The 16,024-nt window shown below is 47.2% G+C and overlaps 2 protein-coding genes across 2 annotated transcripts; one reads left to right on the top strand and one right to left on the bottom strand.

Annotated features, from left to right (window-relative positions):
- The first annotated feature begins 738 nt into the window (after positions 1-738).
- Positions 739-5,495, top strand: SNX22 (sorting nexin 22). The gene is made up of 6 exons (XM_072613676.1): positions 739-1,269; positions 1,858-1,941; positions 2,393-2,497; positions 2,968-3,062; positions 4,012-4,079; positions 4,674-5,495. Exons 1-6 carry the CDS (start codon positions 1,195-1,197, stop codon positions 4,796-4,798), a joined length of 552 nt encoding a protein of 183 aa, XP_072469777.1. The 5' UTR covers positions 739-1,194; the 3' UTR covers positions 4,799-5,495.
- An 8-nt stretch (positions 5,496-5,503) lies between these two features.
- Positions 5,504-15,326, bottom strand: PPIB (peptidylprolyl isomerase B). The gene is made up of 5 exons (XM_072613667.1): positions 14,807-15,326; positions 13,652-13,765; positions 13,202-13,295; positions 6,478-6,662; positions 5,504-5,851 (listed from the first exon to the last, which is right to left on the bottom strand). The coding sequence occupies exons 1-5, from the start codon at positions 14,939-14,941 to the stop codon at positions 5,729-5,731; spliced, it is 651 nt and encodes a 216-aa protein (XP_072469768.1). The 5' UTR covers positions 14,942-15,326; the 3' UTR covers positions 5,504-5,728.
- Positions 15,327-16,024: the final 698 nt, after the last annotated feature.

Genomic DNA, 16,024 nt, shown 5'->3' on the forward strand with positions numbered 1-16,024 from the left:
GAACATGATGAACACAGAAACACTGACAGATTTATATGCACCGAAACAAAGAAATAAGGTAGATCCAGGAACACACTATCAAATAACTACAATATCCAATGGAGACAACGAAAGAATAACTGAATGTTGTAGAGTTAATGCCCAGTCTTGGCCCCAAAGCAGGAAGATGATAAGACATTTCCCTGCCCCCCTCCCCCCAAGGGAGGGACCAGGTGTGAGGGATTTTGCAAATAAAGTCATTTTTTTTGATACATTGTTAAGTTTTGTGGACATTTTTCCTTTTCTTCCTTTCTTTAAACTTTATTCTAAAGGATGCCTTCCTGGGGTGGAGAGAATTATACTGAGGGAAAGGAAAGGTTATGGAAAAACAATGGATATCTATATCTTTATATCTATCTGTATCTATCATCTATATCTACATATCTATCTATATGTATACATCTATATCTACATATCTGTCTAGATAAGAGAGTTTTTTTTAAGAGCAAGGGGAAGAAGAGGAAAGCAAAGGCTTCTCCAGGAATGGCGATAGAACCACAACTGGTATTTTACCTGCGTGGAAGGAGCATCACTAAAAACTACCGTCAAGCCTACTTTTAAGACACATTGGGGCGGGGCAGCGGAGGGCCCGGGGGCCCCGATCCCCACAAAGCACGGCACAAGCAGTGACTGGAACCACCTGACACACGGTACCTTCACTAATACTTTTTGTGGCCCAGGAGCTGTGAGGTTCGGCCGGGGAGGGGGCACAATGAGTCACTTGGGGAGGATCTGAACGCAGACTCCCGATCCCTCTGTCCCTTCGCGGTGCCCTACGGCATTATCTCTTGCGGTACCGGGGGGTGCCCCTCGGTCAGCCTCCTCTGAATTTCAGCACCCTGAGGCACGTCCCGGCAGCTCGGACCTCGTTGCTCCCCCTAGTCTGGGCGCCCCACTGGAGACGGCAGGCACGCTCGTCCTCCCGGCCCAGCAAAGCTGCTCAGAAGCTGGAACCCTGGAGCAGGTTTCTCTGGGTGGAGGGGAACCCGAACCCCCACCCCCACCCCCACCCCGGCTCCGGCCCGGGGGCGGGGCCCAGGTGGGGGCGGAGCCTGGAGGGTGGGGCGGGGCCACCCCTGGGTCTAGCCCCGGACGGAGCCGGAGCCTGGGCTGGAGCAGTCCTCGGGTCGGGCCGGAGGCGTGTTCGGGTCGGGGATGCTCCAAGTGCACGTCCCTTCCGTGGGGCCGGAGCCGGCGCAGCCCGAGAGGAGCCTGGAGAAAGGGCACATGGTGAGCGGGCGCCCCTGGATGGGTCCCCGAGGGTCTCAGAGCGCCCGCTGTCCTGGGACGGGAGGGGACGCCGGCGGGGGGCAGAGCGGGGGGGGGGGGGCAGGAGCGGGGGCAGAGCGGGGGGCAAGCTCGCGGTCTAGCTTCGCCCCGAGTGTCTCTCCCCGCGCCTCGAGAGTCTGGGGACTTCAGCCCCCCCCCCGACTTTCTCCTGCAGGGCAACGGAGAGGAGGGGCCTAAGGGGTCCGAAGGCAGAGGTGTCCCTGCCCCCCGCCCCCCGCGGGGTGGGCAGCGCTTGGCTACCTCCCACCCGGCTGGAAATGGGGGGAGGGTCTGGGAACCTTGTAATCGATGAGGTTCGCCTCGGAGGGCAGGGGTGTGTCCCCGGAGATGCCCCCGAGCAGGGGCAGTTGTGAAAGCGCCTTTGTGCGGGCGATGCCCAGCTGCGGCAGCGGGCTCTGGGAGAGGGCTGGGATCGCGGCTGCCCCCTGGCTCTACCTGGCCATCCCTCGCGGGCTTGCTTTTGCCCAGTTTGTCTAGGCTTGGGTGGCCCGCTTGTTCTCACTCCCTATGGCTTCCCCCTCCCTTTAGGTGTTTAGGGTGGAGGTCCTGTGCAACGGGAGAAGGCACACCGTTCACCGGCGCTATAGCGAATTCCATGCCCTGCACAAGCAGGTGAGAAGTAGGTGGTGCCAGTTTCCTGGGACATGGAGAAAGCTGAATGACATGGGAGATCTGTTACTGCTCTGCCTGGGGCAAAAGCTAGCCCTCCGCGGGGCTGGCACCCCAAGTTATACATCAGAGACCCATCTTTCCTTCAAATCAGTGCTGCCTCCCAGGGTGGAAAGGGGAAGGGGAGAACAATGAGATCCATACTTACCTGTGTAAGTGGCAAGTTAAGGTACACTGGAGTCTATGGAGAGATTGGGTTTTTTAGGTTATTCTGTAAGTTTGAATTTATCACTCCCTTCTCTTGGGACTTACCCAGAAGAGGAAAAGTATTGGGGGGGGGGGGGGGGTAAAGTGAGAGAACAGTAGTTGGAACCAGGGAGATGTTCTATTTAAGATCCCAGTTCTTTGCAGAATGGGGACCTCTAAACAGGTTTCTTATGACGTCTTTGGACAGATAAAGAAGTTTTGCAAAGTGCCTGACTTTCCCCCTAAACGAGTGCCTAACTGGAGGCCCAAGGTTCTAGAGAATCGGCGCCGGGGATTAGAGGCCTATATCCAGGTGAGGAGGGTGGGGCTCCCCGCTTGATCTTTTTCCTAGAGACTAACCCCGGATCTCCACAGGGCTGTATGTCTGCCGTGCGCATAGCCGCCAAGATGTATAGTCTGTCAATAACACGGTATTGCACGTGTGTCTGTGTGTATTTGTCTATCCCTCCGGTTTGAGCCATGCCCGGAATCCATTCCTTTCTTCTCTCTCTTGAATGCCCGGGTTTCCTTCATGATTCACTTTTAAGTCCCTCCTTCTACATGAAGTCTTTTCTGACACCATCATTTGGTCATAGGTGCCCCCACATAACTACTTTACGTTTCTTTTTTAAAAAACGTATTATGTATATACTTACGTCTTTTTCATTAGAATGTAAGGTCCTTGAGAGCAGGGATTTGTTTCATTCTTGCCTTCTTAGCGCCAATGCATATCACAGTACCCAGCACACAGTATTTAGTAAGTGTTTGTTAACTGTTCCCCAGGGTGTCCTGTATCTCAATCAGGAAGTCCCCAAGGAGGTGCTGGAATTCCTGAAACTTCGACATTTCCCTTCAGACCCTAAGGCCAGCAGCATGGAGTGAGTGGATACTAGAATCATGAGGGTGGGAGTTGAGAAGGGTCTTCTGGGATGTCTTCAGTTAGTGCCTTAATGACACCAGTGGAGATGTGGGCCTGGGAAGGCAGGTCAAAGCTAGCCTTTGGGGACCAGCCTAATTCCGTGCATGGCTTTGGCTGCCCTCTCCCCTCTTCACACTGACCAAATTCCTTCCATCACATAACTTGTTGTTACCCCTGGTACCTTAAAACCTCCCATTCACTCTTGAGCTAGCCAGCAGCTTAGCTAGTAAATAAGTTGGTTTTAATTAGAAACAAGAGTCCCTAGAGGCTGTACGCTGTCCTGGTTGTCGCCGCCCCCCCCCCCCCCCCCCCCCCCCCCCCCCCCCCCCCCCGAGAGCTGCCGGGGCTTTCCCTGGTCCAGGTACTACTCAGAGCTGCTGGCAGCCATCATTCACAGGCCTCTTCTCTTTCATCTCACTGGGTGAGTTCATGTCCAGGAACGGTAGGCAAGCGGGAGAGGTCCGCCGAGTCCTCCTGGGCCTTGTTCCTTCCTTGGCAAGGGGCTCAGGTCTCAATGAGGTGCCTGCTGCCCTCTTGTGGTCACACGCTTCAATCAGTGTGGGCATTGCCTTTACCTTGCTTGTTTTAGCATCAGATTTAGGGTTTGGGTCAAGACCCAAAGAGGATTTGCTCAGGTACAAAGGTGAGAGAGCTGGGGACTCTACAGTCAATAATTTCCTCCCATACCACACTGGGCATTATGCAATTCTTTATGCTCTCCCAGAAATCCTCTGGAGAGCGTATAAGAATGCAAAGTCCCCAGCATCGTTTGGTGTCTGATTCCTAGGCCCTATTCCAACTGCATGCATGTTCTAGGTGGCCAGTTCTCCGTTTAAGGGGTTCTAAATTCCTGGCACAAACGGGCTTTTGTGAAGCACTTAGCTCTGACCAACCTCTTCTCTCTCTAGTGCTCAGCTACCCCACAGACCAGTCCTGAACTTCCACAGGGATCCATACGTTCAAAACCCTTCTCTAGGTACGTAAAACGTCAAGAGCCATGAAGATGTGGGAATTCTGAAGCTTATACTATCTGTGTTGGTGCTGAATTCAGTCCCTAGAACCAGGGTCATCTTATATAAATACATCAGGCAGGTGGCATGGTCCCACTCCCCAAGACTCCTGGCATTAACATACATGCCTGACTCCTACCCTTGGGCTGTCAGCTGTTACAGCTTGAGAGCCAGCAAGGGAATGGCAGAGTGTCATCATTAAGGCCAGATGAAGAATGCCTTGGTATTCCTCTGTAGCTCCCCACATCTGGCCTGGATGATGTTGCGGTAGCCTCCTGTTTGGGAGCTGTCCTTCACTTCCACCCAGAAAGGGGAGAGGGCTAGCTTAGGGGTGAGGAGAGAGCCAAGTCTGACTTCCTTCCTCCAGTGATGATACCTGTCAGTTACATCTGGAGAAGTCGGCCTGTAGGTCTTTTCTCACCTTTCCAATTGGGGCAAACAAAATTGTTTTCCTCAAGGAGCATGGCGTGAAGATAACAGCATAAGCACATTTATACCATAGAAACTGTGGCCGCCATCTTTGGTCCCTCCTACTCAACCTGGATTTATTCCCCTTTTAGAACCAATCCCCAACATGGTGGTGAACGGTGTGTTGCAAGGCTTCTATAGCTACAGCGGATGTCCCACCGTGGCCCAGCTGAAGGACCCCTATTTTATACCACCCTTACTACAGCCGGGGCCCTGAAGGGCCTGAATGTCCTCACCAGCCATGCTGTAAACCAGACCACTCTTCCCTGCAGCACCCTGACCCTTGGCCAAGGGGACTGCAGGCTCAAAGCTGAACTCTTCTGATAGAATACAACTTGTACTAACATGAAGCTTGGCAGACCCATTATGCCTTCTATTGTCCAAGTGTGACCCCAATTGATGGGTGAATGCTGAGGAACTCGGAACACTTGTCCCCCTTGAGATAGGAAGAACACAGAATAAAAGGAGAGTCTCTTTTAGGGATAAGCCCAAAGAAAACAAAGAATGGGCTGTTTATATTGGAGGAAAGGAACCACAGTGAGAAAAAAGCAAGGGCATTACACAGAGTGACAGGATGGAGGTGAGAATGAGGTTGGATACTGTGAGGCAGACACTCCACTCTTTGGAAGTCACAGCTGCTAGACAGTGAAAGGGAAAGAGGAAGGACTAAGGGCTGCTGGTTCAGGTCTAGTTTAGCCCAGGGCAGGAATTGCTCTCTGTTCTGCTTCCAAAGGCATCCAAGAGAGGCCAGAAGAGAAGGGGAGAGAGGGCAAAGGAAGGTATCTAGTTCTACAGGAAACAAGCCCTGCTCTTTCCTCAGGACTTTTCTTGGGGGTGGTGGTGGGGGTAGTGGAGGAAGGGGTCTAGGCTGGGCTAAGCTTTGATGCTTATTAAGGGCAAGGGATGAACCCAGCCCACTCGCTTTCTATAAAAAAAATGTTTTCTCCTTTATTGGCATGTGTTTCTTTACAAAACCGGGCCTGAGGGGCTGTGGAATGTGAGGATGGATTCGGGGTCAGCTCAGTCAGATGTCAGCACCACAGGCTGTACTAGTTGCCCAGGGCTGGAATAGGGACCAGACCAGGCTTCAGTCCCCCAAGAGGGGAGAGCGTCCTGCACAGCCTATATAGCGGGTCCCCAGGGGACCCTATTCCTTGGCAATGGCGAAAGGCTTCTCCACTTCAATTGTGCCACAGTCAGCTATTGTCACATCCTTCAGGGGCTTGTCCCGCCCATCTGTCTTGGTGTTTTCCACCTTTCGTACCACATCCTGATAAGGGAAAAAAAAAAGGAGGGGAAGAGAAGGTCAGGATTGGTGTCATCTAATATAGTATGATCTAGTCCAGAGAACTCATCTCCAGACAAGACTGACCCAACAGGTCAAGTAAGAAGGCTATCACAGCTTTCAGCCAAAACTTCCCATTATCCTGCTACCAAGCTTTGGTGACTTGTGCAGCACGTTCCTATTACGTACCACTTTATTATCCCATATTTCTAGACAAAGGAGGAGGTAGCAGACACTTCAGTAAGAAGAGGAAGAATCTGCATTTCTCTCACCATATCCTAGGTTGGCTTAGACCCTGGCAAAGGTTGCAGTGCATGGAGTTAAGGAGAAGGGTTCAAGGCACAGGCTAACAGAAGTGATCCTGAGTCACTATCAAGAGTGACAGCTCATGTAGTAATTCAGGGGCTCTAAGGCTACATGTCTCCAGCAATGGAGGAGGACAGTGTAACATTCCCCTGGTCCCATCTTGGCAGTCTTACTCTGCCAGGTACCTTCTCCCACTCACAGTCTCTCAAGTAAAAGAAGCAGAGCGTCCAGCCGGGCAGGGCTTCTGTCCACAGAGATAATGAATGAGGAGATGGAGCCCCATGGGCCCAGCCCTTGACACTTACCATTCCTTCTAGAACTTTGCCAAACACCACATGTTTGCCATCTAGCCATGGCGTTTTGACAGTGGTGATGAAGAACTGGGAGCCATTGGTGTCCTTGCCAGCATTGGCCATGCTCACCCAGCCTGGCCCATAGTGCTTCAGCTTAAAGTTCTCATCAGGGAAGCGATCGCCATAGATGCTCTTTCCTACAAATTAAAGCACAGTCTGTGTTAGAGTAGAAGATCAAGTATCAAGCTTGGTACGAGGGGTAGAGACATCTCTGTATCTGTAGGACACCTAAAGCTTGCTTGGTAAGAAAGAATCAGCACACAAATAGTCACTTTCCCTGAAACTACCGTCAAGTATCACCAATGAGTAAAATCCAGTTCCAGTTACTGAAAAACGTAAATGACAAAACGCTTATGGAAATATGGCTGATAACGAAATGTGAGAGAGAATGAAAGGAAGAAGGGGACAGATATGGGACAAAAGCTGTGCAATGAAGTCAGGAGCAAGGAAATCCTTAAAAGATGAACGCCTGCAAACACAGCAACAGCAGTGCACAGAGCAGATGGTGGAAAGTGAAGCAGACCAGGTTGCTAAGCTTCTGCCTGTTCAGCCGCTAGGTGAGGAAGAGGGGAAACAAACAAAACATCTCCTGTTTGGGGAAGGGGAGAGAAATGAGAAGAGGGGTGTTTCCTTAGCTAGACCATGACCCTGGCACTGAACCTCCTGGAGGACTGAATGATGATCCCTGACAAATGGAGTCTGGTTGTACAAACAGGCTTCACTTTCTTCCTAAGCCCGAAACTTCTGACCAGTTTGGAGAGAACACTGACTAGTATACACAGCAAACTAACTGCTCCATTTTCCCCAGTGGGTTTCAGCTCTTGCATTGTCCTTTACCCTTTACTTCTTGTCTGCTTACATAGAAGGCTTTGAGGTTCCCGGTGTAACACGTGGTAGCACAAAATGTAATGAAAAATCACTGCTCTGCAAAACGACGAGAAATTCAAAGAAAAATGGGAAGCTTTGTATGAACTGATGTAACTGATACAGATTAAAGAAAGCTGCATATGGAAACGGAACTCATATGAAACAGTATTACCCAGTATTGATTCTAGTAGGCAGATAACGAAACATCTCTTTGAGTGGTGGTGGTACAGAGACATTATAGACACTGTCACCTACACTAAGAGTTACTTTATTGGTCGCTTTTGTTTGACTTTTCTTTGTTACTAGGGAAGATACTGGTGGAGGGAAGGGAGAATATTGGAAAATGGCTGGCATAAAAAAAAAGTATAAAAAATTTTAAAAATCCATAACTTCCTGAAAGAAAGCAGTCTATATCTAATGCTTCTATTTTTTTTAATCATATGTCCAAACACTCCACAATCCCTGATTGTGAAGAGGATTTGGAACTAGAGAACATGGGCTCAAAACCCAGAATTGTAAGTGAGGTATACTTATATATATATATATATATATATATATATATATATATATATATATATATATATATATATATATATATATATATATATATATATATATATATATATATATATATATATATATATATATATATATATATATATATATATAAGTGAGGAAAACGTACACAGTAACAGCAATACTGTTCAATGAGGAACTGTGAATGACTTGGCTATTCTCAGCCACACAACGATCCCAAACAATCCCAAAGGAGTAACCATGAAGTGTACTCTCCGTCTCTAGAGGCAAAACTGACACTGATGAATACAGACTGAAGCAGGCTATTTTTCACTTTCATTTTTAAAAATTCAAGTCTTCCAGTACAAAATAACTAATATGGAAATGTTTTATGTAATTGCACACGTATAACCTATATCTGATTGTTTACCTCCCGGAGAAGGGAGAGAGGAGAGGAAGGAAGGGGTAGAATCTAGAACTCAAAATTTAAAAAAATTTAAAAAAATTTTTCATAATTGCTGTTCACTGCTTGTGTAAGTTAAGTCACCTAACTGATCAGGGCCTCAAGTTTCTTTACATGAAAAATGAGGCGGCTGGTCTAAGATGTCCTCTGTAGTCCCTTATACCACTCTTACTTTAAAAATTATTAATCTAATCCCCTCTCCCACCTTTATAATCTTCTAGGCTTGGAAGACCAAACACCAGCCCTTGGTCTTTCTCACCTTCTCTTTTATGAATATATTATTTATCCCCACAGCTTCAACTATCATCCATTCTTGGCATCATTATCTATCTTCAGATCTGGCCTTTCTTCTTAGCTTCACAGACACCACAAATTCAATATGCCACAAAATAAACTGATCCATCTTCTATCTCCTTCTCATTTCCTTTTGTCAGTTCATTCAATACCTTATGCTGAAAACGTTGGTCTTATGATTAGATTTGAGTGGTGCAAACAAGTTGTGAGGGTCTGTGTTTTCTCTGTAATTTTTTATGGAATCCATCCCCTAAGCCATCCTTACTACTTATGTGAACAAAAGAAATGGACAGTCTCTCCTTCTCTAATCCACCCTTCACACAAAGCTATCCCGTTTTTCTGCACACCTCTGATCCCTCTTCAGCTCAAAAAGCTCCTCACCTTCCCCAGTATAAATCCCAACTCCTTGATCTTCTACCCAAGGTGCTACACCAACTTTTGATCCATATTTTCTTTGCTCCAATCAAACTCGCTGTCTCTACTTTTGTCCGTGCTATTCTAATTTTTTTTATATTTTATTTATTTTTTTTAATGTTCTACAATCACTACCATAAAACTTAGATTTTTACCCCCTCACACCTAGCCCCCACCAACCCTCTCCCTCCCCTAGACACAATACAATTCTATATAGGATCTACATATACTTTCCTACTGAATACATTTTCACTATAGTCATGCTATGTAGATGAACTAAAATAAATGGAAGAAATCATGTAACAAATCAAAACACGACAGACACACACACACACACACACACACACACACACAAATGATCTGTTACATTCTGTGAATGAATTCCATAGCTCTTCCTCTTGAGTGTGGAAGGCATTTTGCCTTAGAAGACCATCTGGATTTTTTTTTAAGTTCTTTCATTGTTACAAAGTTCCAAGTCTACCAGAAAAACTCTTGCACGCTGTGGTCGTTGCTGTGCACAAAGTTCTCCTGGTTCTGCTCATTTCACTCACCATTATATCATATAAGTCCTTCCAGGCCTCCCTGAAGTCTTCTTGTTCATCATTCTTATAGCACAATAGTACTCCATCACATTCATATACCATAATTTATTCAGCCATTCCTTTGATTTCCAGTTTTTGGCCACCACAAAGAGTACTGCTATAACCATTTTTGTACATGAAGGACCCTTTTCCATTTTTATGATCTCTTGGGGATACAGTCCTAGCTAGAAGCAATGTTGCTGGGTCAAAGGGTATGCACATTTTTGTAGCCCTTTGGGCATAGTTCCAAACCGCTCTCCAGAATGGTTGGATGAGCTCACAGCTCCACCAACAATGAATTAGCATTCCAACTCTCCCACATCCTCTCCAACATTTAGCATTTTCCTGTTCTATCATGTTTGTCAATCTGATAGATGTGATGTGGTACCTCAGAGTTGTTTTGATCACATCTCTCTAATCAAAAGTGATTTAGAGCATTTTTTTCATATGATTATAGATATCTTTAATGTCTTCCTTTGAAAATTGCCTGTTCATATCCTTTGCCTATTCTCTGTAATTAAGAATGTTAATTCCTCCCTCATGCCACCCCAGGTCCCACTCACCTGTTGAAATTCTATCCTGCCCCTGAGCCCCAGTTCCAAATGTTCCCTTCTAGGTTTCCCTTCCCTACAGTACATGGTCTATACTTCTCATACACTTGCCATGTTTGTGTGCTTGATTTGGCATATTCCCACATTATATTATGAGCTTCATGAAGACAGAAACTGTCCATCTTCATCTCACAGATTAGCACATTGCCAGGTAGGAAGCACTGTGGTGCTTAATAAATGCTTGTGTTAGTGGAAGGCTTTTGCTGTCTTCTTCCCCAGCCAATACCTTCATCTGTGGCCTCTCAAGCGCCCAGTCTACACGTCAAACTGCCTAGTGAACATCTGGAGGTTCTACGCTTGACATGCTCCAAAGCTCTACAAACTGTGTCCACTTGCAACTTCCCAATGTCTATTACTAGTTATTACCATTTACCCAGACTCAAAACCTCAAACTTATCTTTGTTTCCATCTTCTCTCTGGACTTTATATAATACCACACGGCACTGCATGATCGTCACAGATTTTTTGGCTTTTTTTTGGCAAAAAAATTGAGTTGTGACCATTATGTCACAATTTTAAAAAAAATTGTGCCAATATTATTTAAAAATCATTTCTTACTAATCTATTTCTGGTGAAAGATCAAGATGCACAGAATACTCATGAATATATGTTAAAATTGAATACCGGCAATGCGCTTGCATAGAGAATTTCTAGGCTCGCAATTCATGAGAAATAAATGTGTATCCATATGCCACTGCTCTGTTTACCTCTTAAGTGGCATAATGAAAGAACTATACTATGTCATGAGGATTATGCCATGAAAGGCTCTAAACCAATTTTTGGACTGGAAAACAAAGGGGTTGCAACAATTATGCGGTGGCAACAATTAGGTGCTGAGATACAGTAACAATAACAACCCAGACCCTTCCATGCTGTCACTCAAGCTTCACAACGACGCTGTGAGGAGGGTGTACATCTTTATCTCACAGATAAGGAAGCACAGTGAGAGATGAGATGATTTAAGTACGGTCAAACAGCTGTAAGTGCCAGAAGTCACGTTTAATCTGGACGTTCACAAATACTGTCAGCTGCTCTTCTGCAATATTTTTGAAACGGATTCTTTTCTTTTTCTTTCCCAAAGCTACTACACAAGTTCAAACCCAGTCATCACTTTTATACCTAGAATAGTACAGCTGCTTCCTTAACTGGTTCCCAAAATCCAGTCTTTTACTGCTTCCAGTTTTGTCCGCATACCACTGATCATTCTAAGACACAACTTGGATTATGATTATCATATGGTTAAAACACTATTCTCCTACTGTTTATTGAATAAAATTCAATGCAATCGGCTCTGCAATCAGACTCTCTCTGCGAACTCTAAAAGGCCCCACATTCTTCTAATACCTAAAATATAACCTCCATGTCAACTTTTCACCCACACCATATATCAACCAGTTGCTAAATTTTGTCTTTTGTAGCTCTATCATCTCACAGATCCACTTACAGTCGCTACTCAAGTCCAAGCCCTCATCACCTTTGGCCTCAATTGCTACAACAGCCTCTTGCCAAGTCTGTTCCAGTTCCATCTTTTACACTGAAATTGTATGAAAGTGATTTTCCAAAGTACGGATCTTACTCAAACTCGAGAGGTTCTCTACTTTTAGAATCAAATACAGACTCTTCTCCAACTGGCCCCTTCCTATCATTCTAATCATACACATTACTGCCCTCCACATGCACGACGATCCAATCATATTTCCTCCTTGCTGTTCACCATCTCTTGCCCAGATGCGGCGTGTCTGTACATGTTGTCAACCCACATACAATGAAAACTGCTTACAATTTCATTTTTGTCTTTGTATCTCCAATGGCAAATACAGCACCTGGCACATAGTAGGCTCTTAATAAATGCCTGCTGATGCTTAGCCCCCACTACATAAATCCTTCCATCTAGCCAAATTGGTCTCACCTCCCAAACACTCTGTTTTCACTGCTTCTGTATTTCTGCTTACACCACTTAGGAACCCTCCTCCCTCATCATTCTCACCCAACTAGACTCAAGGCCTATTTCTTCTTTAAGTGTCACAGTCTTCAAGTGATTTCCCCACGTCTATTTTGAATAAAAATAATTCATTTGTCAATCTTATACTGCCTTACGATAGCTCTTCTACTATTTTCTACAACTACTAAAATCTCTAATTTTTCATTTGTATGTCCAGTTTCCCAATTAGATTGTAAGCTCCTTGAGATAAAGACTGTTTTAAAGAAGCCCAAGAAGGTTTAGCACATTGCACTGTCCCTAGGAGATGCTCAATAAATATGACTATTTTTTCTGGGGCGAGAGGTGGTTGAGAGGGAAGAGACAGATTTTACACTGTATGTAAAATATTTTTGGGGGGACATATAGAATTTTTTCAAATGTATTAAGGATTAAAAAAGGCTGAGAGGAACAGTTAAGTTTCCAAGATCAGGCTATGGGATCATGTGCCCCAGGCACAACGAGATGTGGTAGAATTCTAGTGGGTAAGTGCTGGGGTGCTCCGTGTGAATGTCTTCTCCCTACTTTCTGTCACATTCTCTTCTCAGTTAGCTCCTCAGGAATTCTGATGCTTCTCCCCACTAAAGCCCCCCCCTCCCAACACACTTTAAACAAGACTGATTTATGATTTATTAGGTTTGCCTAGAATTCTCAAAGAAACACCTAGACATTGAACTCCTCTGCTATGCTGGAGGCAGCTAATTAGCAAGCTGCTCTAAGGCCTAGATCAGCATTTCTGCAGAGCCTCAGAGGTACTCTTATGCTATTTTCCCCATCCCTGCTGGATTCCTGTAGGATAAAAAAAGCACTGCTGACCCCAGCGGAGACAAGTGTGTATCTGTGGGGACCCAGAGAAAGATATATAGAACCTTTTACAAAATATCCCACACTGAACAGCAGCAACCAACTCTTTTCTCATAAAATCCAAACCAAATGTTCAGGTTAGATTTACCTCCTGTGCCATCACCCCGGGTGAAGTCTCCACCTTGAATCATAAAGTCTTTGATCACACGATGAAATTTGCTGCCCTTGAAGCCAAATCCTTTCTGGAAAAAAAAAGGATGTAAAGAAGAGACAGTAAATCACAAGCCTAGCAGATGTAGCAAAGCCCCTTACAGGTAGTCACAATCCTATGTTACTAGGTGCTGTGCTAAGGAGCAAACAGGCTCAATCCAGGCAAATCTACAAAGGGCCCAAGATAAGACTCTTCTCCACTGGCACTGCTCAGAAAACCAATTTTCTCTCTGGGCATTGCTGAGGAAGTTATAGTCTCTCATTTTACGTCATACCCTCTTGTGCCGATGAGAGGCAAATACGTTAGAATGCCTTTTATTTTTTTCAAAGAGTAGGCACTAGCTTCCTTGCAGACTGGAAAACCTGGGATCAAATCCCTGCCACTTACCTCTCCCGTGGCCAAAGCCATAAAATTTTCCACTGTCTTTGGAGTTGTTTTCCCAAAGAGACCGATGACAACTCGGCCTACATCTTCATCACCGATTCGTAGATCAAAATACACCTGAAGTAGACAAATTATCATAAGCCCCTTTTAGCCTCTGCCCCCTCTTATTCTTTCCTTGAGCTTTGAGGCAAGATTCTTGGTAGGGAAGGGAAGGTGTTAATAATAATTAACTGGTTAATAACAGAAGTGAATGAGAGGAATGTCTTGGCCTCTCATCTGCCTCGCTAGCTACAGCAGTGGTTCTCAAAGTACACCTGAACAAGAGCAGCTTTCGGAGACCCTTCCAGGGTCTTCAAACTTAACACTATGTTCTAAACAATACTAAGGCTCCCTATTAAAATTTTACTCCTCCTCTGCGTGAAGCCAGACTTTCTGCATGTGTTTCAATCGAAACAACATATTACAATGAACTGAATGAATACGCAGGTTAAAATGTACTTGTTAACGTATGAGGGGTTTATTGTCATTTTAAATATCTTAAACATTTCCCAGTTTTAATTTCGAACACTGTAAGTGCTGACAGATATAACCCACAATTTAAAAAAGCTCGGGGCGGGGGGTCCTTCAATAACTTTTGAGGGTGTAAAATGGGTCCTAGCACCCACAAAGTTTGGGACACGCCGGTGACCACAAGCCCCAGAACAGCTCAAAAGCGCTGTCGAACCGGGCTGGGCCGTGGGACACTTTAGAACTTAAAGTGTCTCTGATCTGATCTGCCAACTCGGGGAAGTTAGAAAAGGCGAGGCAGAGAAGGGGTGAAGCCGCCCCCATTCCCCGAGCCCCGAGAACTGGCAAGGTCAACATCAGAAGCTGGTCCCACTTTAGCCAGGGCTGGGGCCACGCACGGGCCTGGACGGCTCCGCTCGTCCCCGGCTACAGGGAGCGCAGACGCCCCGGGGGCCTCCGAAGGCCAGGGCTCGGGGCCGCGCTTCCCGGCCCCCCCACCCCCAGCCAAGGCGCGCCCCGCCTCCGCCCCCCCACCCCCACCCCGTCCCGGCTCGGAATCGGGGCCTCCCGCCGGCCGGCCGGTCTCGAGCCACGAGGAAAGAGGGACTCCAGAGGCCGAGGAGGGCGCGCGGCCTCCGCGTGCGCTCAGACCTTGGCGGTGACTTTGGGCCCCTTCTTCTTCTCGTCGGCGGCAGAGAATCCCGGCAGCAGCAGGAAGAGCGCCGAGCCCAGAACGAAAGCGGCCAAGACCAGCAGCTTCATGTTTCGCTCCGTCAGACGCAGCATCAAACCTGCGGGCGCGGCCGCGGCCTAGGGAACGCCGAGGCAGGAAGTGGGCGGGGCAGGCCCTCTGCCCACCCCGGGCGGCCACCACAATCCACGGAAGTGGGGGCTCCAGGGTTTTCGCTCCCGGGCTTGGCGGCCCACAGACACGCGATTTCCCCCCCTCGGACGGCGCCAGATGGAGAATCCCGCCGGGGGGCGGAGCCAAAGCTCGGCGGCCCTCACCGGAGCGGACGCGGTCTCTTAGGCGGCTGCCACGTTCTCACCAGATCATTGGGCCCCCAGCTGGCCAACCCGGACAGCGCTCTGCTGATACCCGCCAATAGGAACAATCACTAGGGAGGGAGGGACCAGAGGAGATAGAGGCTCTGTGATTGGACGACGCCTCAGCACAAAGGGAGCCTCTTTGGCGGCCACGGACACCTCCCCGCTGGCCTAGGCGCTCAGTGACGCTGCTGGGGGATCGGATCAATGCATTTATCGCGTGGCGTGTGCGGAGCAGCCACCCCCGCTATCACCAAACTGGGCTCCGATACTCTGGCCGTTAGGAAGGCCTTAGAAGGCGTAGCCCGTCCTGCTGGGTGATTGGTCGGTCGAGCACATTTATCTGGTTCAAAGATAAGCGAGACTCGTTGTCCCGTCACCGCGCCTTTGCTCACACAGCTATCGTTTTAGGATTTCCCACCGTCTCCTTCACCTGCTCATCACCCGAGGCGCAGCTTGAATGTGCAGGCGAACCTCAAATCCAGACCGCAAATTCAGCATTACTTTCACTATATCCTAACTCCTTCCTGGAGGTTTTGAGAACGAATGATATTCTGGGGGTACGCTGATCTCCATGAAGGGTACCATGAATTTCACGGTGCCAGTCTGTCTGAAATGGTGCCTACTGTCACTTCTAGGCTGTGGAGAACATTGGGAAGAGGAAACGTGGGCTTCCAGAGGATTGCTGAGAAGGAATATGGGATACTTTACAGTTTTAAATGTTTAGATGAGACCAGAAGAGACTGCTCTGAAGGGTTCATGATGGCTGGCGGGTATTGTCCTGCCTGGAAATGATCGGAGGGAATGGAAGAACTAGACACC

Source organism: Notamacropus eugenii, chromosome 1 (assembly GCF_028372415.1).
Source record: "Notamacropus eugenii isolate mMacEug1 chromosome 1, mMacEug1.pri_v2, whole genome shotgun sequence".
NCBI classification, from domain to species: domain Eukaryota; kingdom Metazoa; phylum Chordata; class Mammalia; order Diprotodontia; family Macropodidae; genus Notamacropus; species Notamacropus eugenii.

Coding starts and splice junctions, on each gene's coding strand:
- SNX22 (XM_072613676.1), top strand. CDS start 1,195: ATGCTCCAAGTGCACGTCCCTTCCGTGGGGCCGGAGCCGGCGCAGCCC. Junction 1,942..2,392: donor TCCATGCCCTGCACAAGCAG/GTGAGAAGTAGG, acceptor GTCTTTGGACAG/ATAAAGAAGTTTTGCAAAGT. Junction 2,498..2,967: donor GATTAGAGGCCTATATCCAG/GTGAGGAGGGTG, acceptor ACTGTTCCCCAG/GGTGTCCTGTATCTCAATCA.
- PPIB (XM_072613667.1), bottom strand. CDS start 14,941: ATGCTGCGTCTGACGGAGCGAAACATGAAGCTGCTGGTCTTGGCCGCT. Junction 13,296..13,651: donor TGGCTTTGGCCACGGGAGAG/GTAAGTGGCAGG, acceptor TTTTTTTTCCAG/AAAGGATTTGGCTTCAAGGG. Junction 6,663..13,201: donor CCGGGGTGATGGCACAGGAG/GTAAATCTAACC, acceptor TTTAATTTGTAG/GAAAGAGCATCTATGGCGAT.